Genomic DNA, 23850 nt, shown 5'->3' with positions numbered 1-23850 from the left:
GATGCATGACTTGACCTTCGCATCTCCCGAGCTGGTTGGGGAGTTGCAGCGATGAGACAAGATTGTAATCACAAAAAATTGGGGAGTAAAAGGGGGTACATTTTTATTTTATAACAAATGAAAGGAGTCACCCGCAGTCCGGTATCAAGGGAAGTATGAGGGTCCAAAAGTTAGAGCTGCGCAATAAATACAATTCACAATATTGACATGAGCAATATCCATATCGCAAGAGATCCATATTGCATGCAACGTCTTGAAACACTCAACCACGTGTAACAACCGGTTTTATGGTTTGCTCCTTCTCCCCCCCCCCCCCTCCCAAGCCCCACCCCATCACTCAAGCAGTTCCTCCTCTGTTAGATGTTGTTCTGTTAGGTCAAACGCTTTCCACTTTGCTTCTTAATATAAAATCCTTCTATTAGTCCAACAGTTAATCTATAAATCGATTTTTTTGCCCATATCGTGTAGCCCTACCCAAAAGGCAATAATTAAAAAGTGATCTAGGGACCAATGACCCTAAAATTGTTTGTGGAAAACTATGCTTTCCATCTTTCATTTAGCATTGTCTAGTTGTATGCTTACTTCCAAGTGAAACATTACCTACATAAAACATTAGGGATGAAGTTAACAATTGCATTTGACTACAAACGGTGTCTAGATATGTTTTTGTCTGCCCATTTGCAATACTCTGGCTAGAGAACAGAGATCTGATGTCAACAGTGAATTACACAAAGTAGAGGCAATTTGGACCAACTACAGAGAAAAAAAAACGTGTGTGTAGATGGACTGAATAGGAATTTTTATTACACCACATTTTGCTCCCTGGCAGGGACACCAGACTCTGCTTCGAGCTAAAGAGCGAGACCAGGGTAGCTCATATACTGCCTGAGGAGATGCCGAGAACTGATATTGTACTGCCGACAATCTCCTCAAAAAACATACATCAAAAGCGCTTTACTTCTTCCCCGGGGCTATGACTATCACCTTGTTACCGCTGGTATCTTCAAGACAGTAGCCCACTGGCAGCTTCTGTGAGCGTCAGTCAGCTGACATGCTCGGACTGCTGTGTACCTGGTAGTAAGACCTGAGTGTACAGACGAGCTGTTCACGTCTATAGAGGAAGTGCTGGGATGGAACAGAACTGGGTACTATGAGTTAAAACATGGACCAGCTTCTGTTCCCATGTCGCTTCTGTACCCCATCTGTTATTTATTCATTCAAAATCATATAAAGAGATTCAAATGTTCCCGTTAAACAAGCATCAAGTCTTGGCACATTTTGAGCGGTAATAAAATAAGTGGGCAAAGCAGTATTGAATTCTACAAAATCTGCTTGGTGTGCCAGCGAGAGCCAACGCTTCCGAAACTCACACCACTCTAGAGCAGACGGCACAGAACGAGTCAGAGAACATTATCTACGTGGGTGAAGTAATACAAAGAGCAGAGTTCCACAACAATGCCAAAGCATTAGCTGGGCAGAGGAAACTGTAGTTGGATCAGCCAAGGAGAAGATGGCCTCCAAAAAAACATGAGAGCAAACCGATTTCACACCAAGCAAAATTGACCTCAGGAAAAGGAAAGACTTGAATAACGATGAATGAAAATAAAATCAATAGAGAACAATTGTGTGTGCAAACAGCCAACACAATAGGATACAGGGCTAGGCTAGGCCTTGTAGATGTATGAATCCACAAACGAATCTGGCAATAGAACATGTTTCATAATAAACGCTGTTCTCTCCTGTGGGTTAGCAGGTTTCCAAGAATTGACGCAACACCTCTAATCAAAAAACAAATAACACTCCAATTAATATCAGTATTCTTGGAACGGCCAGTTCCCCCCACTGCAATCCCAAATGGCATCACGGAACAAAATAGCGACTGCCTGCATCACAACCCAGGTTCCAATTTGGCTCTGCTAAACAGGCAGCTTGGGTTGCGTTTTATAGGTGACCCTTACGCAAGGGTGAGCTCATTTCTAAACAGGAAATGAGCACCTTTCCTCTCATACCTGCCCAATAATGAAAACAAAACCTGTCCAAACCCCTGTAACTGGCCCACTCATAAGGTTTCACCTTGAGCTGGGGTTAAGATCGCCCGCCATCTTTCCTCCCATTCATAATAAGACCTTTGTCTATATAGAGTGCAATTAGCAGTCGGCATACCACCGGTATATACGGCTGTTGACAAGTGCACTTTTTTTTTCGGAATTAAAAGATCTAGATAACTAGACGCTCAGAGGTCAGTGAATGTCGAGTTGTAACGGTGGCCACTGCCTATATAGTCTCCCCACGGAGGGAGAAAGACGGGATCATCAAAGTAGTATAATTGATGACCAGCAGGACACTGGAGCTCTTCAAGCATCCTGGATCCATTAGGATCAATGACGTCACCAAACTCAGGCCCCTCCATGTTGTGACCCAGTGACAGATGACAGCGTTGATTAAAATGGGCAGGCTTCCTGTTCATGTTTATTTGCACCCTTCCACGTGAGCACACACACACACACAATCTGGCTTATTTGTAACCAAGTACAGCATCAAAAATTGTGCTAGACTACCCATATATGGTTGCACGGCCCAAATACATCCCAGCTGCATTGCCGAAAGAAACACTGATGAAATCAATGGAAACCATATGTAATATGTGCACCCACTTACAGCGACTGAATGACGCATACAGACAAAAGTGTGGAGACAAACTGCAAGCAGCCATTGGAGACAATTCACACTAACCCTCACCTATACAAGCTTTTATCCTTGTAAAAAATCTGAAGTCACACCATCTTCCCATATAAATCGGCATAATTTTAGAGGTCTGGGACCACTGACAGCTCCAGGGCAATTCCACCATAACACAATTACACTAGGACTCAGATTGATTTTAAAAAGTTTAACACACAAAATCTCCACACAATGACTACTTTTTATTTATTTACTGTGTAAATTGTTCAAACATTTACTGGGGGGAAAAAATGCAGATGCAAAGTTTGATCATTTTATTCTGTTACAAAACTTTGTATCTGCACAGTTCTCCCTGTAAATGTGTTTTTATGAAATTCTAAATTGTTAAGTAGTCCTTGATAAGTAGTCCTTGTTAAGTAGTCCTTGTTAAGTAGTCCTTGTTAAGTAGTCCTTGTTAAGTAGTCCTTGTTAAGTAGTCCTTGTTAAGTAGTCCTTGTTAAGTAGTCCTTGTTAAGTAGTCCTTGTTAAGTAGTCCTTGTTAAGTAGTCCTTGTTAAGTAGTCCTTGTTAAGTAGTCCTTGTTAAGTAGTCCTTGTTAAGTAGTCCTTGTTCATAGAGTTCTATGGTTTGTTAAACTTAGAAATCAAATGTTTTTTGTTTGGTATTACATTTTAAAGTGAAAAATATGAGTCGCAGTGTAATTCCGATACAGTGGAATTGCCCTCCAATAAAACCACGATGGGAGAAGGGTACTCATGACTGGCCACTGGTTAACCCAAAAGGCAAAGAGAAAGACCAGTTGACATGCAATGTAAAGCAGCACAAACATATAGTTACTAAACTGGCCACAGTTGGTGAACCACACACCGAGGCAGCGCTCCCACACAGAGCTGCTAGTACAATCCAGCAGTGGTCTATGGGAGTGTGAATATAAAAAGGGACCAAACAGGGTTGGGATGGAAAGAAAAGGAGACCATGTTTACTAGCAGTAGCAGGCTGCAGCTGATTGTCATGTGGACTCTGTCTGTCTATCAGCCAGCTGTGCATTTATGATAAGATCATTGTTGCTTTGCGGGGTCACATGCTGTTCATTTGAGTAGTGAGGGGAGGGGGTGACATACAAATACACGCGGCAGGTGCCATGGGCTTGGTTGAGGTTTCTAGCGTGTCGAAAATGTAGTCTAAGTACAAACGGAGGTCAAAAGAAGATGTTCTTTCGTACCTGGCAAAACGTTTGTTGGTTGTTCTTTCGTACCTGGCGAAACATTTGTTGGTTGTTCTTTTGTACCTGGCGAAACGTTTGTTGGTTGTTCTTTTGTACCTGGCGAAACGTTTGTTGGTTGTTCTTTCGTACCTGGCGAAACGTTTGTTGGTTGTTTTGGAGGCTGTAACAGACATCAAATTTTTTTTTAAATGCAGGTTTAAGTTGTTTGCAATATCTGACCGATACCTTTATTCTTCAAGGCAAAATATATATATAAATATAAAAATGTGCTTGTTTTTTTTATTCACCAAATCCGCCAAATGAGAACGCCTGAGCCAGTCTTTCATTTCTAGTGATGGGACTACCTTGCTTAGCAACAAAGCCCCTCATTGTTGCGGGGGACTCACTCGTCACCGGTTTCACTGTGGTGATCCAAGTGGTAATTCAACACAATTCAAAAGGCAACAGCAACACAAGGCAGGCAATTGCAGTTCCATTAGTACGACACACTAAGAGCCCTGGGTTCGACTCCCAGAGAGTTTGAACATGGGAGATGAATAATGAATTAAGTGGATGGGGGGGGTACTCCGTTGCATCTAAAATGGTTCTCAGAGATCCAGAGAAAGCGAGACAAAGGGCAAAAAAAAAGGTATCCTAAAAAGCCATTACTGTTTGCCTAATAGCTGAAGAAATTCCAACTTTACAGTTCAACGTGGGGGAAAAAAAACATATGTAGGCCTAAGGACGGTCGGTCATGAGAGAGAGACGCAGAAGATGCAGCATGAAGGGAAAAAGTTGTATACCATTCAAAAGTCACCAATACTGATGATAGCATGTGGCCATGACAAGCAGCTAATCAGTCAGTCATCGGTTCTGATGCTATATGCAATAGCAGGCGACAGGAAATATGTTTACGTGAAGGTGTTTTGTCCCCAAGGAAACGTTCTGAGAAGCCATGTGATAAGAATGCGGCCTATCAGTGGTCATGTCAAGGGCTACTATTCAGCAAATAAGAACTAGCCACAAGTCTTCTATTAAAGATAGCGCCAATATTTGCGCTCACCAAGAAGGTTTCCATCCAACCTTCTTATGCGAGTAAAGTACATGTTGGATAAATGTCACGACAGGCCTGACAGAAACACCAAACTTGTCTGGAAACTTTCCAAATGTCAACAAAACAAAACACTAGACGAGGTGGTTAATTTTTGTGTCTGTCAAATTTATTATGAGAGTGGCAGCAGAAACGCCTTTATGAGCAAATATAACTATATTAAAATCAACATATGGAAGTAAACTTGGAGTGATGCATGATATGTTGCGTGGTCCTTCCACTATGTCTTGGGAAAGCACACAGTCGATTAGGCTACAGAGGAAATAAAGTTATGACCTTTACAAAGGGGTGAAAGTTCACAGTGATGAGCTTCATGCTCCTTTCCAATAAATACAGTCTTATTCTGGTGACGTGAAGATCAATGCTTGGCTGCAGTTTGACAAATTAAAATCTTTCGTACATACCATCATGTAGTAGGCTATCCCTGCAATGTATTAGCAAGCTGTTGGATAGAGCACATGTTCCAAGAACACTTAGAGCACAATTGCTATATAAACACAAATGTTTTGACAAAACCATCAATAGAGTTGAAAATGCCATGGAAACACATTACATTTTTAAAATGTTTTTTTTTATATATAATTATAAGTTATTTATGTGCACTACGTCATCAAGCACAGCCTTTAATCCGCAAGTCAGTTCGATGGAAATATTGTCTATGCGAATTTTAGAATATTCACATGAAAAGCTGTCGCCAGTTGGATGGAAACCTAGCTATAGAAATACCAGTTGTCAGTACGGAAGTATTTAGTCCATAAAAAGGAGTGAATACATTGCTCCATCTGTGACTGTGTAGCAGTGGCATCTTATGTCCTTCCCTGAGAGTAGGTCTACTCCAAGAAGGGATAGTAAATAGTCATTTCTGACATTCACACTGACACTAATAGATATGACCGTGGGCAAGAGAGAAACCATACGCATACAAGAACATTTCGCACAAGCACTTACAAGTGACTGCCAAACGGCGTGTATACATTACACAAGCTGCAGGCCCACAACACAGTCAAGAACTGAATAAAGGCCCCCCTCTCCATTCACAGGCCAGAAGCCTGCTCCTTCTCCTCTTTCTGACACTGCATACAATCTTCAGCACAACTAGTGCAGAGGCAGAGGGAGAGAATAAACAAGTCCACGTGGAGTTGTTCCTAGCCAGGCCACTGCACAGAGCCTCCCTTGTGCAAGCTAGTTAAAAGGGGACGCCGTCATGAGGTTAACTGCGACAAACGATGCAACAAAGTCTTACCTCAGACCTTGTTTACTTGCAAAGAAACTAACTAGGCTACATGTAGCCTGACTACAAAACAACATTCAACTATTAATCCCGCTAGACACTCCTGTAAAGGAAGGGTTGATACAGTGGTTGGCGATACAAAGACTGTATCCATTTTGTTTTATCAACAAACAAAAAAATACATGCTTAGACTGGTAAGACCGGACTGTGTAATGAACTAATAACAATAGAATGTACCAGAACAAAAACGATGGGGGTTAATGGGGTGCAGTTTTAATATTTGGACAGGGACACGGGATCCAACACAACATTGGGCTTGTTATGGTTACAGTAGAAGTCAGACATAACTCAGGCCTATTCAATTTGAAGGGTGCACCCCCCCCCAAAATTTGCAGTAAACCTGTGGTGACAGATGGACTTTTCACAAGTCACCACAAACACGCCAGTGTGAGTGACAAATCGACCTCTGCCATTGCAGGCGGAGGCTCCCAGCGTTGATGCTCAGTTGTGATAGAGCTCCAAGCACATAGGACCAGAAACTACAACTGAAGATGTCAACAAAGAGGGCTTATCTGGAAACATGTGATCTAGGCTAGATCTAAGAAAGAAGTGACATTGCACACAGGAAATGGCAACTGAGGTGAAATCTTCATCGGAACACAACTTCCGCTTTTGAACAACAGAATGGGCGTAAGTGTGAGAGATTCAAGGTGAGCATTGAGGGCAAAGCCTAGCTGTGGATTGCATGCTCACTACATTGTCACTTCCAGCTCAATCAGTTAAATTAGACCTAGCCTGATCTCCAGGCCTCCTGCTCTGAAAAGGGCCACAAGAGACAACCTGTTGACAGCAAGCCCTGCCCACAGGACTGGCATCGCCATGGAGACCAAGGACATGAGTGCTAGGAGACGGGGGCTTTTGTGATGCCTGACCTGGTGGGAAACATCTGCCACGCAAAGCCCTTTAATTCAGCCCCAAATGACCAATTGTGTTTTCACTGCATCCAATAGAAAATGTCCCTAACAAGGAAGTAACATTAGCTGGAGATCCTTCAAAGCAGTACAACAGAAGTGTAATAACAAGGGAACAATGTTCCTCTTTTCAACATGAGTTCACTGGAGAAGCACAAATAATTAGTTTGTGCTATGACGAGATAGTGTAATTTCAGCAGACTGCTCATGTCAAAATGTAAGACTATCCAATCATTCAGAATAGGATTCATGTTTATAGGCTACCTATCATACATTTAAATAAAAATAAGAGAGTGGGGTGTCACATCACATTTCCCCAGCACCGGGGCTTCCTATTTGAGTTAGTGGAAACATAACTAAAAAAGGGTTTGGTTGACTGGGCTAAGCCAGTGAAAAGCACAACCATGTCTATAGGGAGGAACACCGGTCTCTTAATAATTCCCTATTAATATGGCCTCTTGTTATTGAGGCCCTGCCTACCCAACACTCCACAGAGAAAGAGAGAGCGGGGTCAAGACTTCACAATACGCTTGCTAGCTGCCAGAGAAGAAGGGATTGGTCAGCGTGTAACGACATGAGCCAATAGGAACACAGTAAAATAACGCCACTAGGCATCACCTTCCAAAGAATGTAGGAGAACAAAAGCTACATGCGGACATGTGTTTGTCATTGTCCTGTAACAGATAGCAATGGAATAGGCAGCAAAACACTGTAGTGTACCCAACTTGAAGTCCTTGTTTTTTGGAAACACACAAGAGGTAGTAATGGGAGCAATAAGGGCATTGCATCAAAAGGCATTACACTTTGATAAAATGTTAGCTAATACAAAAGGCTTATCGTGAGCTGTTCACACTTTTTTACTGGGTCTCACATGTTCAAATTGCATTTACAGGCAGACATGTCTGCTCCCCATCACTAAAGGCCAAGAAGGCACACAGTACTACCGACTCATACTAGAGTTGGAAGTTAGCTGGCCTGTTAGTCGACTTTGTGCCCTCACTGTAGTGGCAGTGCGAAGACATCAATATTTCAGTACAATCTGCTTGGCTGCCCGGCGCAGAATAAATCTGTCCTGTCAGGGTTTCCCCTCTGGTTGGTCAATATAACGGGTCTCATGCGGCTTTTGCTGCTACTGCCGGGTGACGGGTTCAGGGCCCAATGAGAACACAGTAAAATGCTGCCCCTTTTTATTTGATTTGAATGGAATTCACAACTGCCGTTGGTTTTGTTACAGAGTTTGTGTGTGGAACGGAGCCAGGGTGCCCAGCAATGGCCAGGTAACTTTAGCAGGCTATCACTCAAGTCCACTTTTATCAGCACTAACAATGGCTATTTGGTTGACTCATTGATTTAGGTGTAAGTCCACAGGCACAGGTCGATTAGCTACAATGGAATTTCCATTTGGCGTTTTCCATCATTAGTTCGCTCTACTGATAAAATAAAAAAATACACTGCTCAAAAAAATAAAAGGGAACACTTAAACAACACAATGTAACTCCAAGTCAATCACACTTCTGTGAAATCAAACTGTCCGCTTAGGAAGCAACACTGATTGACAATAAATTTCACATGCTGTTGTGCAAATGGAATAGACAACAGGTGGAAATTATAGGCAATTAGCAAGACACCCCCAATAAAGGAGTGGTTCTGCAGGTGGTGACCACAGACCACTTCTCAGTTCCTATGCTTCTTGGCTGATGTTTTGGTCACTTTTGAATGCTGGCGGTGCTTTCACTCAAGTGGTAGCACGAGACGGAGTCTACAACCCACACAAGTGGCTCAGGTAGTGCAGCTCATCCAGGATGGCACATCAATGCGAGCTGTGGCAAGAGGGTTTGCTGTGTCTGTCAGCGTAGTGTCCAGAGCATGGAGGCGCTACCAGGAGACAGGCCAGTACATCAGGAGACGTGGAGACTGCTCCTCCATGCACAAAGGCGGAGATAGCGGTCCTGCTGCTTGGTTGTTGCCCTCCTACGGCCTGTAGGAGGGCAACAACCAAGCAGCAGGACCGCTATCTCCGCCTTTGTGCATGGAGGAGCAGGAGGAGCCCTGCCAGAGCCCTGCAAAATGACCTCCAGCAGGCCACAAATGTGCATTGTTTCTGCTGGGTGGTATGAGGGCCCGACGTCCACAGGTGGGGGTTGTGCTTACAGCCCTACACCGTGCAGGACGTTTGGCATTTGCCAGAGAACACCAAGATTGGCAAATTTGCCACTGGCGCCCTGTGCTCTTCTCAGATGAAAGCAGGTTAACACTGAGCACGTGACAGAGTCTGGAGACGGCGTGGAGAACGTTCTGCTGCCTGCAACATCCTCCAGCATGACCGGTTTGGCGGTGGGTCAGTCATGGTGTGGGGTGGCATTTATTTGGGGGGGGGGGGGGGGGGGCGCAGCCCTCCAGGTCTGGGAGGAGATCCCTCAGGAGACCATCCGCCACCTCATCAGGAGCATGCCCAGGCGTTGTAGGGAGGTCATACAGGCACGTGGAGGCCACACACACTACTGAGCCTCATTTTGACTTGTTTTAAGGACATTACATCAAAGTTGGATCAGCCTGTAGTGTGGTTTTCCACTTTTAATTTTGAGTGTGACTCCAAATCCAGACCTCCATGGGTTGATCAATTTGATTTCCATTGATAATTTTTGTGTGATTTTGTTGTCAGCACATTCAACTATGTAAAGAAAAAAAGTATTTCATAAGAATATTTCATTCATTCAGATCTAGGATGTGTTATTTTAGTGTTCCCTTAATTTTTTTTGAGCAGTACACACACACACACACACACACACACACACACACGCGCATATATATATGTAAAAAAAACAATACCATGTTGAGATCTTGAAGCAACTAGAATGAACAGACTGCATTTGAATGCTTCCTCTGTGGCATAGAGCAAAAAAAATAATCTAGCGTTGAGGATGAGGGTTCTTTTATTCTCTTTTAGTCCTCATTTTGACTAATCTTCCAGGGCTCCTTAAAACATTAAAATACAAATCAGATATAACACACTGTTACAGACAGACATAATACACTGACATGTATTGACTAGAACATATAGCATATGTGGGCAACTGCCAGCTACAGCAAATGCCCTCATGTTTTGAACCATGTGTATCAGTTAACGCCACGAGCACAAGTCATTCTAAGGTGATGAAATAACATTTAATAGTACCTGACTAGTTCTAAAATGCATTCAATAGGGATGCTCTGCCAACTACATGACCTTGGACCAATAGGACACTACTTTTCATTAAAACCTTGGATGTCTAGACAGCGTGTCACCCTCTTGATTGCCATCGATAGCTAAGAGCCTAGGGTTTGGGATTTACTTTATGCTATTTTACTACATGGCAGTGAATGCTAAGCTTCAGCATTCCATGCATGCATGCAGAGAAAAAAGTGACATCTATATTTATTGTCATAGCAAAACAAGTACATTTTACCAGTGTCCAGTTACTGACAGCTGCCAGTGTACAGCTGCTCGTGTACAAAGGCAAGCATGTGGCCAAAAATGGCACATGTTCAACTGATGCATCCAGGACAAAAATGGTGACATCTAAAACAAAATGTGCCGACTAAGGCCCTGTTCGGAACAGGAAAAAAAACAGTCTTCCTTGCTTTCTTGAAGTAAACAGATTAGGAAAGAGTTGGCTGGGCGAAAGCAGTACAGATCAATCCTTAATCTACTTTAAGGAAGGAAAGAAGAATCACAAAAATCACCTTCATTTCACCATATACAGTGCCTTGCGAAAGTATTTGGCCCCCTTGAACTTTGCGACCTTTTGCCACATTTCAGGCTTCAAACATAAAGATATAAAACTGTATTTTTTTTGTGAAGAATCAACACAAGCGGGACAAAATCATGAAGTGGAACGACATTTATTTGATATTTCAAACTTTTTTAACAAATCAAAAACTGAAAAATTGGGCGTGCAAAATTATTCAGCCCCTTTACTTTCAGTGCAGCAAACTCTCACCAGAAATTCAGTGAGGATCTCTGAATGATCCAATGTTGACCTAAATGACTAATGATGATAAACAATCCACCTGTGTGTAATCAAGTCTCCGTATAAATGCACCTGCACTGTGATAGTCTCAGAGGTCCGTTAAAAGCGCAGAGAGCATCATGAAGAACAAGGAACACACCAGGCAGGTCCGAGATACTGTTGTGAAGAAGTTTAAAGCCGGATTTGGATACAAAAAGATTTCCCAAGCTTTAAACATCCCAAGGAGCACTGTGCAAGCGATAATATTGAAATGGAAGGAGTATCAGACCACTGCAAATCTACCAAGACCTGGCCGTCCCTCTAAACTTTCAGCTCATACAAGGAGAAGACTGATCAGAGATGCAGCCAAGAGGCCCATGATCACTCTGGATGAACTGCAGAGATCTACAGCTGAGGTGGGAGACTCTGTCCATAGGACAACAATCAGTCGTATATTGCACAAATCTGGCCTTTATGGAAGAGTGGCAAGAAGAAAGCCATTTCTTAAAGATATCCATAAAAAGTGTTGTTTAAAGTTTGCCACAAGCCACCTGGGAGACACACCAAACATGTGGAAGAAGGTGCTCTGGTCAGATGAAACCAAAATGGAACTTTTTGGCAACAATGCAAAACGTTATGTTTGGCGTAAAAGCAACACAGCTGAACACACCATCCCCACTGTCAAACATGGTGGTGGCAGCATCATGGTTTGGGCCTGCTTTTCTTCAGCAGGGACAGGGAAGATGGTTAAAATTGATGGGAAGATGGATGGAGCCAAATACAGGACCATTTTGGAAGAAAACCTGATGGAGTCTGCAAAAGACCTGAGACTGGGACGGAGATTTGTCTTCCAACAAGACAATGATCCAAAACATAAAGCAAAATCTACAATGGAATGGTTCAAAAATAAACATATCCAGGTGTTAGAATGGCCAAGTCAAAGTCCAGACCTGAATCCAATCGAGAATCTGTGGAAAGAACTGAAAACTGCTGTTCACAAATGCTCTCCATCCAACCTCACTGAGCTCGAGCTGTTTTGCAAGGAGGAATGGGAAAAAATGTCAGTCTCTCGATGTGCAAAACTGATAGAGACATACCCCAAGCGACTTACAGCTGTAATCGCAGCAAAAGGTGGCGCTACAAAGTATTAACTTAAGGGGGCTGAATAATTTTGCACGCCCAATTTTTCAGTTTTTGATTTGTTAAAAAAGTTTGAAATATCCAATAAATGTCGTTCCACTTCATGATTGTGTCCCACTTGTTGTTGATTCTTCACAAAAAAATACAGTTTTATATCTTTATGTTTGAAGCCTGAAATGTGGCAAAAGGTCGCAAAGTTCAAGGGGGCCGAATACTTTCGCAAGGCACTGTACATTTGCATGTACAGGAATTTGACTGAAACGTTGCCGCCACGATAAAACAGGACACAGACAGAAAACCGGGTAAGTGGACAAAATATACAGTGCATTTCAGACCTCTTGACTTTTCCCACATTTTGTTACGTTACAGCCTTATTCTAAAATGTATTACAATTGTTCCCCCCAATCTACACACAATACCCCATAATTACAAAGCAAAAAAATGGTTTAGAAATCTTTGCTAATTTATAGAAGAAAAAAAATGGAAATAGTACATTTCCATAAGTATTCAGACCCTTTACACCCAGTACTTTGCTGAAGCACCGTTGGCAGCGATTACATCAGTCTTCTTGGGTACGACTCTACAAGCTTGGCACACATGTATTTGGAGGATTTCTCCCATTCTTCTCTGCAGATCTTCTCAAGCTCTGTCAGGTTGGATGGGGAGCGTTGCTGCACAGCCATTTTCAGGTCTCTCCAGAGCTGTTCGAGCGGGTTCAAGTCCAGGCTCTGGTTGGGACACTCAAGGACATTGAGACTTGTCCCAAAGCCACTCCTGCATTGTCTTGGCTGTGTGCTTAAGGTCGTTGTCCCGTTGAAAGGTGAACCGTCGCCCCAGTCTGAGGTCAAGGATCTCTGTACTTTGCTCCTTTCATCTTTCCCTCAATCCTGACTAGACTCCCAGTCCCTGCAGCTGAAAAACATCCCCACAGCATGATGCTGCCACCACAATGCATCACCATAGGGATGGTGCCAGGTTTCCTCCAGACGTGACGCTTGGCATTAAGGCCAAAGAGTTTCATCTTGGTTTTATCAGACAAGAGAATCTCCAAGCGTGCTGTCAAGTGCCATTTACAGAGGAGTGGCTTCCAGCTGGCCATTAGCATAAAATGCCTAATTGGTGGAGTGCTGCAGAGATGGTTGTCCCATCTACAAAGACAAACTCTGGAGCTCTGTCAGAGTGACCATTGGGTTCTTGGTCACCTCCCAGACCAAGGCCCTTCTCCCACGATTGCTCAGTTTGGCCGGGTAGCCAGCTACCAGAAGAGTCTTGGTGGTTCCAAACTTCTATTTAAGAATGATTGAAGCCACTGTGTTCTTTGAGACCTTCAATGCTGTAGAATTATTTATTTTGGTACCCTTCCCCAAATCTGTGCTTCGACACAATCCGGTCTCGGAATTCCACTGACAATTCCTTCGATCTGATGGCTTGGTTTTTGCCCTGACATGCATTTTCAACGGTGAGATCTTACAGTTGAAGTCAGAAGTCTACATACACCTTAGCCAAGTACATTTCAACTCAGTTTATCACAATTCCTGACATTTAATCAGAGTATGGTCAGTTAAGATCACCACTTCATTTTAAGAATATGAAATATCAATAATAGTAGTGTGATTTATTTCAGCTTTTATTTCTTTCATCACATTCCCAGTGGATCAGAAGTTTACATACATTCAATTAGTATTTGGTAGCATTGCCTTTAAATTGTTGAACTTGGGTCAAACGTTTTGGGTAGCCTTCCACAAGCTTCCCACAATAAGTTGGGTGAATTTTGGCCCATTCCTCCTGACAGAGCTGGTGTAAGTGAGTCAGCTATGCAGGCCTCCTTGCTCCCACATGCTTTTTCAGTTCTGCCTACAAATTTCCTATAGGTTTGAGGTCAGGGCTTTGTGATGGACACTCTAATACCTTGACTTTGTTGTTCTCAAGCCATTGTGCCAGAACTTTGGAAGTACGCTTGGGGTCATTGTCCATTTGGAAGACCAATTTGCAACCAAGCTTAAACTTCCTGACTGATGTCTTGAGATGTTGCTTCAATATATCCACATAATTTTCCCAACTCATGATGACATCTATTTTGTGAAGTGCACCAGTCCCTCCTGCAGCAAAGCACCCCACAACATGATGCTGGCACCCCCATGCTTCACGGTTTGGATGGTGTTCTTCAGTATGCAAGTCTCCCCCCTTTTCCTCCAAACATAACGATGGTCATTATTAGAGGTCGACTGATTATGATTTTTCGATAGCGATGCCGATTATTGGAGGACCAAAAAAGACTGATTAATATGACCAATTTAGTTTTTTTGTAATAATGACAATTACAACAATACTGAATGAACACTTATTTTAACTTAATATAATACATCAATAAAATCAATTTAGCCTCAAATAAATAATGAAACATGCTCAATTTGGTTTAAATAATGCAAAAACAAAAGTGTTGGGGAAGAAAGTAAAAGTGCAATACAGTGCCTTGCGAAAGTATTCGGCCCCCTTGAACTTTGCGACCTTTTGCCACATTTCAGGCTTCAAACATAACGATATAAAACTGTATTTTTTTTGTGAAGAATCAACCACAAGTGGGACACAATCATGAAGTGGAACGACATTTATTGGATATTTAAAACTTTTTTAACAAATCAAAAACTGAAAAATTGGGCGTGATAGTCTCAGAGGTCCGTCAAAAGCGCAGAGAGCATCATGAAGAACAAGGAACACACCAGGCAGGTCCGAGATACTGTTGTGAAGAAGTTTAAAGCCGGATTTGGATACAAAAAGATTTCCCAAGCTTTAAACATCCCAAGGAGCACTGTGCAAGCGATAATATTGAAATGGAAGGAGTATCAGACCACTGCAAATCTACCAAGACCTGGCCGTCCCTCTAAACTTTCAGCTCATACAAGGAGAAGACTGATCAGAGATGCAGCCAAGAGGCCCATGATCACTCTGGATGAACTGCAGAGATCTACAGCTGAGGTGGGAGACTCTGTCCATAGGACAACAATCAAACAGTCGTATATTGCACAAATCTGGCCTTTATGGAAGAGTGGCAAAAAGAAAGCCATTTCTTAAAGATATCCATAAAAAGTGTTGTTTAAAGTTTGCCACAAGCCACCTGGGAGACACACCAAACATGTGGAAGAAGGTGCTCTGGTCAGATGAAACCAAAATAGAGACATACCCCAAGCGACTTACAGCTGTAATCGCAGCAAAAGGTGGCGCTACAAAGTATTAACTTAAGGGGGCTGAATAATTTTGCACGCCCAATTTTTCAGTTTTTGATTTGTTAAAAAAGTTTGAAATATCCAATAAATGTCGTTCCACTTCATGATTGTGTCCCACTTGTTGTTGATTCTTCACAAAAAAATACAGTTTTATATCTTCATGTTTGAAACCTGAAATGTGGCAAAAGGTCGCAAAGTTCAAGGGGGCCGAATACTTTCGCAAGGCACTGTATGTGCCATGTAAGAAAGCTAACGTTTAAGTTCTTTGCTCAGAACATGAGAACTGCTGGTGGTTTCTTTTAACATGAGTCTTCAATATTCCTGGGTAAGAAGTTTTAGGTTGTAGTTATTATAGGAATTATAGGTCTATTTCCCTCTATACCATTTGTATTTCATTAACCTTTGACTATTGGATGTTCTTATAGGCACTTTAGTATTGCCAGTGTAACAGTATAGCTTCCGTCCCTCTCCTCGCTCCTCCCTGGGCTCGAACCAGCAACACAACAGCCACCATCGAAGCAGCGTTACCCATGTAGAGCAAGGGGAACAACTACTAGAAGGCTCAGAGAGAGTGACGTTTGAAACGCTATTAGCGCGCGCTAACTAGCTAGCCATTTCACTTCGGTTACACCAGCCTCATCTCGGGAGTTGATAGGCTTGAAGTCATAAACAGCGTGATGCTTGACGCACAACGAAGCGCTGCTGGCAAAACGCACAAAAGTGCTGTTTGAATGAACGTTTACGCGCCTGCTTCTGCCTACCACCGCTGAGTCAGATACTTGTATGCTCAGTCAGATTATATGCAGCGCAGGACACTAGATAATATCTAGTAATATCATCAATCATGTGTAGTTAACTAGTGATTATGATTGATAGTTTTTTTTATAAAATAAGTTTAATGCTAGCTAGCAACTTACCTTGGCTTACTGCAGTCGCATAACAGGCCTTGTTGAGTACAACGAGAGAGAGGCAGGTCGTTATTGCGTTGGACTAGTTAACTGTAAGGTTGCAAGATTGGATCCTCCGAGCTGACAAGGTGAAAATCTGTCGTTCTGCACCTGAACAAGGCAGTCAACCCACCGTTCCTAAGCCGTCAATGAGAATGTGTTCTTAACTGACTTGCCTAGTTAAATAAAAAGGTATAAAAATATATATAAAACATTTTTAAAAATCAGTCTACCTCTAGTCATTATGGCCAAACAGTTATGATTTTGTTTCATCAGACCAGAGAACATTTCACCAAAAAGTACGATCTCCGTCCCCAGGTCCAGTGGCAAACCGTAGTCTAAATGTCGACCGATTAATCGGAATGGGCGATTAATTAGGGTTGATTTCAAGTTCTCATAACAATCTAATTTTGGGCACCAATTTGCCGATTTTTTTTTTTACCTTTAATTAACTAGGCAAGTCAGTTAAGAACACACTCATTTTCAACTTATTTTTAAGTGAAATAATCTGTCAGTAAACAATTGTTGGAAAATGACTTATCATGCACAAAGTAGATGTTCTAACTGACTTGCCAAAACTATAGTTTGTTAACAAGACATGTGGAGTGGTTGAAAAACGAGTTTTAATGAATCCAACCTAAGTGTATGTAAACTTCAGACTTCAAATGTATAGAGACATGTGTGCCTTTCCAAATAATGTCCAATCAATTGAATGTACCACAGGTGGGCTCCAAGTTGTAGAAACATCAAGGATGATCAATGGAAACCGGATGCACCTGACCTCAATTTTGTGTCTCATAGCAAAGGGTCTGAACACTTATGTAAATAAGGTATCCGTTTTTAATTCTTTCGCAAAGAAATCTAAACCCATTTTCACTTTGTCATTATGGGTTATTGTGTGTAGATTGATGAGGGGGGTGGGGGTGGGGGGGGGGGGGGGGGGGGGTGAAATGTATTTAAATCAATTTTAGGATGAGGTTGTAACGTAACAAAATGTGGAAAAAGGGAAGAGGTCTGAATACTTTCCTAATGTACGCAGAATTTACACAATCCACATAAAGTATGTACACAAGGCTAAAAACTAGACATGAGCTACACGGTCCAAAAATATAAAACGCAACAATTAAAGATTTTACTGAGTTACCGTTCATATAAGGATATCAGTCAATTGAAATAAATTAGGCCCTAATCTATGGATTTCAAGACTGGGAATACAGATATGCATATGTTGGTCCAAGATACTTCAGGGGGGGGGGGGGGGGGGGGGCGTGGATAAGAAAACCAGTCAGTATCTGGTGTGACCACCATTTGCCTAATACAGTGAGACGTCTCCTTCGCATAGAGTTGATCAGCCTGTTGATTGTGGCCTGTGGAATGTTGTCCCGCTCCTCAATGGCTGTGTGAAGTTGCTGGATATTGGCAGAAACTGCCGTACACATCGATGCATCCCAAACATGCTCAATGGGTGAAATGTCTGATCATGGAAGAATTTCAGGTTCCAGGAATTGTGTACAGATACTTGCGACATGGGGCATTATGTCGAAACATGAGGTGATGGCGGTGGATGAATGGCACAACAATGGGCCTCGGGATCTTGTCACGCATCTCTGTGCATTCAAATTGCCATTGATAAAAGGCAGTTGTGCTTGTTGGCCGTAGCTTATGCTTCCGCATAACATAACCCCACCACGGGGCGCTCTGTTCACAACAAATCGATCGCCTACACAACGGCATACACTCTCTGCCATCTGCCCGTTGCAGTTGAAACCGGGATTAATCTATGAAAAGCACAATTCTCCAGCGTGCCAATGGCCATCAAAAGTGAGCATTTGCCCCCAGAAGTCAGTCACAATGCCATACTGCAGTCAGGTCAAGACAATGAGCACACAGATGAGCTTCCCTGAGACGGTTTCTGACAGTTTGTGCAGAAATTATTTGGATGTGCAAACCCAGTTTCATCAGCTGTCCGGGTGGCTGGTCTCAGACGATCCCACAACTGAAGAAGCCGGATGTGGAGGTCCTGGGCTGGTGTGGTTACACGTGGTCTGCGGTTGTGAGAACGGTTGGATGTACTGCCAAATTCTCTAAAATGATGTTGAGGCGGCTTATGGTAGAGAAATTAACATTACATTTTCTGGCAACAGCTCTGGTGGACATTCCTGCAGTCAGCATGCCAATTGCACACTGCCTCAAATCTGTGGCATTGTGTTGTGACAAAACTGCATACATGCCACACTTGTTAAGGATGCATTATCTTTGCAAAGGAAAAATGCTCACTAGCAGGGATGTAAAGAAATTAGTGCAAAGAATGAGAAATAAGCTTTTTGTGCATATGGAACATTTCTGGGAACTTTAATTTCTGCTCATGAAACATGGGACAAACACTTTACATTTTGTGTTATATTTTTGTTCAAGTTACATAACTAATGCATGCCTTTAATATGTATTCAAACAGAGCCTGTCTGAATCTCAAAATGTCTATGGCAATGTGTTGTGCTGCTGAGATATATTCCGGGATAAGGAGACGACCACAGATCTATAGTAGGAAACTGAAGTGGCGATTGTAACAAGACTAGAAAATAATCTCAGTCTTGACTACGAATTAACTGTTATTCCTTGTGTAGCCAATATTGGGCCACAAGAGCATGGCACACAAATGCCCTCAAGGACATACAGTAGGTCAGTTACCATGTAGAGCACGTGTCACTCATTCCACAGATGGTAGAGTGTCTGCAGATTTTTCACACCTCTTGTACTTGATTGATGAAATAAGGTCACCAATTAGTAAGGAACTCTCCTCACCTGGTTGTCTAGGGCTTCATTGAAAATAGAAAATAAAAACCAGCAGACACTAGGCCCTCCATGGAATTAGTTTGACAGCCCTGATGTAGAGGGTTGTCGCTTCATGAGTTCATCATGCCAAATATATTAGCCCACATGCCTTATCAATATCATAAGCATGTTCTCTACATACAAGCTGTAAGGCGTGTGGTTATAAAAGCCATATGGGAACGGTCTCCATACTCACTGGCAGCTCGAATGGACACCACTAGAATACAACAAAAATGACTGCAAAAAATGTAGGTATTGAGAAGACATGGGTGAAAAGTGGAAATGTATGTCTGGAGATATGGAGCCTAGACAAAGGCTAATGGATAAAGGAAGAGGTCATGCTGCCAGTTAACCTCCCATGTGTCAGTCAGGAACGCCCCCGCCCGCTTACCAGTCTCCAAGACATAATGGCCCATGGAATGTCAACATGGCACACGGCCTTCAGTTGTTTTTCTTTCATCCGCCAATATGTTTTACAGAACGATATGAAGAGCACAGGACTGGCATGCCATCTCAATGCCAGGGAAATGTGTCAATGCTTAGCAGTAATGCTCTGGAATTGAGAGACACGTTTGGGTTATTATTGGGGGCAAGTTTTAAATAAAGTAGGATTTACATAGATTTGCTGACCAAATATTCGTTCGTGCTTGGGATTCATTTGTCATGGTCAAGTGTAAAAGATTACATCAGTACTTAGATAAACCCATAAGCTACTAGACACAGAAATGGTATTACTTAGCTGTAACTATTTTATTTTACCAGGCAAGTCAGTTAAGAACAAATTCTTATTTTCAATGACGGCCTAGGAACAGTGTTCAGGGGCAGAACGACAGATTTGTACCTTGTCAGCTCAGGGGTTTGAACTTGCAACCTTCCGGTTACTAGCCCAACTCTCTAACCACTAGGCTACCCTGCCGCCCCCTAACATTATCAGGTAAGTTAATTTAAAATTAGGACAGGTCAGAAAACGTCTCGTATTACAAAGCAGGAAGTCCGGGTGTCTACAGACCACATCAATAGCCAAGTAAAATGTATCCAAGCAAATACACTTCAACCTATCCTGTGAATACAACTGCATAACTAACGCCAGTATAATACTTAAATAATAGCTCTACCAGAATGACTGATTATAAGTAGGCCTAGTTAGATACAGTGTAACGGATAGCTGAGCTGCGAGATAAATGTTGTGTTCATCCTAGTGGGAGTCTCACGTGCGCACAATTGTTGGACATATTCTGGAAATATTAGCTACTCTAATATATTACTCAGTTGGGAACTATCAAAATACACCGAAATATCGATGACTTGCCATAGCTAGGTAAACAAATGTGTTTTTGCTAAGTAAAACATAATTTTGTCAATTCCTGATTCCAATTTCCTACTTTGTGACAAAAGCTTTCATTCTTGTGACCCGAAACCATGCATTCTATGCGCTACGTAACACTGACAAATAATGTGTGACGACATCATTCAAGTACAATGAATACGTGGTGGAGCCTATCCACATGCGTTTCTATTGAAGAATGCGCACAGTTCCTCTGTTCCACACCGACATCCCACCAATGTTGCTAATGACAGGCATGTAGCTAGCCATCCTTTCTACCAAGTACAATAAACGAGCATGAGACTGTAAAATGATCCACTGACCACAACGTGGTCTAAATACAGAAACTAAAGCTAACAAATTGACGCCCCACAAGCTTGGAACGTTGATGCAGCAGTGGCGCCCCATGTGTGCTCTGTCCTAGCACGCGCTAGCATCCGTGTCAAAGCCATGAGTTTGCTTACTTTGTCTAGCTCGTCATGCAGCTCCGAAAGGGTGGGTCTTATCAGCTTGTCCCCCAGAGGCGCAGCAGTTTGCCGGTAGAAGTCGATGTTCGGCACGGCATCGATGGTGTTGTGACCAAAAGTCCTTAGGTAATAGGTGTTTGTATGGGTGTCGTAATGGTAGTGATGTTGGCCTCCTGTCGAAGAATGTAGGCTGCCCTCACTCATCACGGTGTCTCCATTCTGGAAACCTTCAGCGGGCACTGCTTCTGGAGGGCTTGCTCCACTCGGATCTACAAAGTTCACCACACGGAACCGACCCTTTGCCTCCTCGCCACCCGCCGCTTGCTCCGAACCTTCGGGTGCGGGAGCGTCTTTATCGCCAGATGCGAGCGTTTTATCAGCGGCACCGGCTGCTTCGGCCACCAGGTCCACCTGGAACCGACTCGAGCTGGGTGTCGGGCCGGCGGGCTTCAAACCTGTATCCACGGCCAGACCCTCATTTTCTGGCGCGGGGTTCTCTCCCTGGGCGGGAGGCAAGGAGGATGGCGCCGACATTGCAAATATTACCGGTAAATGAAGGACCTTTTAAGGGGAAAAATCCTAGCTAAATGTCCGGCACAACTCGTGTGCAATAGCAAAACTACACCGCTTCTAAACCCCGGTTCTTTCCGACATATAAGTAGTCAGCTCACACTCCTGGTACCGCCCAAGTGGTGGAAGACCGTCTGGATAGTTGGTCCCAGAGAAACGCGGTGCTTTCGAATTCAGAAAAAGCCGAATGCCACTTCTGCCTCTCTCAAAAAGGTAGCACAACCACAAAACATGCAGAGCTACAAATGGAGAAGGGTGGCTTGCTAGCTGTCTCAGTATACACTCTCAGAGATTAAAAAAGGCATCAACTTTCAGCCCTAGCCAACGCTACTCATCAAGAGATGAAATCTCCGAGTAGCCTCTCGGTCCTCTAGCTTTCCGCACACTTGTACGAAAGCGAATAAAATCCGCGATGTGATGTTTTTTTAAGACTTGGATGCTCTATCGACCTTGCCGCAACTCTTCCGAGATTCCCAAAACAACCCTCGCCTCGCTCATATATACACACTGCAGTAAGGCAACGCTTTAGGGTGGGTTCCAAACGGAAGGTAGAGCTCGCGAGATTTCAGCACAGCGTGTTTTTTTTGCACTGAGGTATGTTTTTTTTTTTTTACGTAATACAAAGGATGTTCCAGAGTCTGTAGGTAGAGAAAAAAGTACAATCATTCTAATAACATCACCTATAGATATGCAAAAATGTGGTTAACTTTCGTGCAATTGCGAATGGTAAATACTGTATACATCATCCCAAACCACAGAGAAGGAAAATGATAATGAAATTAAAGTTGCCTCACACGTTCTAATCATAGAAAATATATTACACACACATTAAAATAATATAAAATATATAACAATTTTGAAGTACTAAGTGTCAATTTATAGTGTCACTTGCAGGTCCAGACAAAACCAAGGATTTGGTTTGAGTTTATCGCAATTTAATTCAATAATTTTTGTAATTTCAAAGTTACAAGTGAGTTATGTGTCCAAAATAGAATGCTTTTTGGATTGGTCCACTAGCCCACACATTATGGTCATGTACGGTATGTTAAAACATTTTTTACGGTTTACATTACACCGAACAGCAATTGGTCTCTGTTTGGTGGTTGGCCGGGTCAAATGCACCAGCCGTTGTACTTTTTGTTTATCACATGCACAATTAGGGCCACCCTAAACTTGTTGTAAATGTTGGTATTCATTGTTACATTTGTCCAGCAGAAAACGGTCCATTAGGGAGGACCTGCAGGGTTTTTGGTTATTCTTTTCGATTAAGACGTAAACAACTAGGTGAGTGGAGTTCCTTACTAATTAGTTACCTTAATTTATCAATCAAGTACAAGGGTGGATTGAAAACTTGCAAACACTCGGCCCTCCGTGGAATGAGTTTGACACATACATTAAAGACATATTTAATCTGTGTTGTCGTTTATAGTCTAGATTAGATACAGAAGAAACAAAGACATCAGATTGCATGGGTTTGTAGTATTTTTTTGCAGGCTACCTTTCTGACGCGTAATAAGGACCTTTGGATGTCTGTCTGGAGAAGAGCTGTGTCCAATGCACAATGCTGAGGGCTTGTTTACTGTTACATCCACATGCATACCATAGATCACACTCATATCAATGGATTGTCAGCAATGTGACACCACACCCCTAATTCCTGACCCTTCCCACCCAACAACCCTATCTACCCTCTCCAAGTCAACCAATGTCCTTGTTAACAAAACAGTTGGGGCTTAAAGTTGGGAATATGGGATATTAATATTGGAAATGTGAAATATGTTTCCACAGGATATTGGCAATAGAGGGGATTTTAAATGGCAATGTATAATATAAAAATCCATCCGCACCACATGAAGACATCATCGTGATTGATTATGACATTTTAATGAATGACAAGTGCATTTAGAACAATACATTATTAATCGGAGCCCTATGATTGTCTGTTGATTTTTTTTTCCATTAATCCCATAGCTTTCTTTCCTCACTGCATAATACACTACTGTCCAATGTCCATCATTTGGTTGCAACTTCTAAGTTTTCCACTTCAATGGTCTGGAGGTCTGCCTGTAGTGTGGAAGTTGGAGATCTGGCTGCTTCAGTGTGCACTGCAGCTCTTTGCTCTTGGCACCGCAACATCTTTGCCCAGCAGTGTTCTAAGG

At 42.6% G+C, this 23850-nt stretch overlaps 1 protein-coding gene across 2 annotated transcripts in view; it reads right to left on the bottom strand.

Moving 5' to 3' along the window:
• Positions 1–22208, bottom strand: part of slc12a2 (solute carrier family 12 member 2) — an 80475-nt gene extending 58267 nt beyond the window's left edge. For both annotated transcript variants that reach the window (XM_036976792.1, XM_036976793.1), the window contains exon 1: positions 21119–22208. In XM_036976792.1, the coding sequence (XP_036832687.1) occupies positions 21119–21655 (537 nt within the window). In that variant the 5' untranslated portion in view covers positions 21656–22208. The remainder of the gene's footprint in view (positions 1–21118) is intronic.
• Between the last annotated feature and the right edge of the window lie 1642 nt (positions 22209–23850).

Source organism: Oncorhynchus mykiss, chromosome 5 (assembly GCF_013265735.2).
Source record: "Oncorhynchus mykiss isolate Arlee chromosome 5, USDA_OmykA_1.1, whole genome shotgun sequence".
In the NCBI taxonomy this organism is placed as follows: domain Eukaryota; kingdom Metazoa; phylum Chordata; class Actinopteri; order Salmoniformes; family Salmonidae; genus Oncorhynchus; species Oncorhynchus mykiss.
This window is presented reverse-complemented; position numbering and strand designations above follow the sequence as displayed.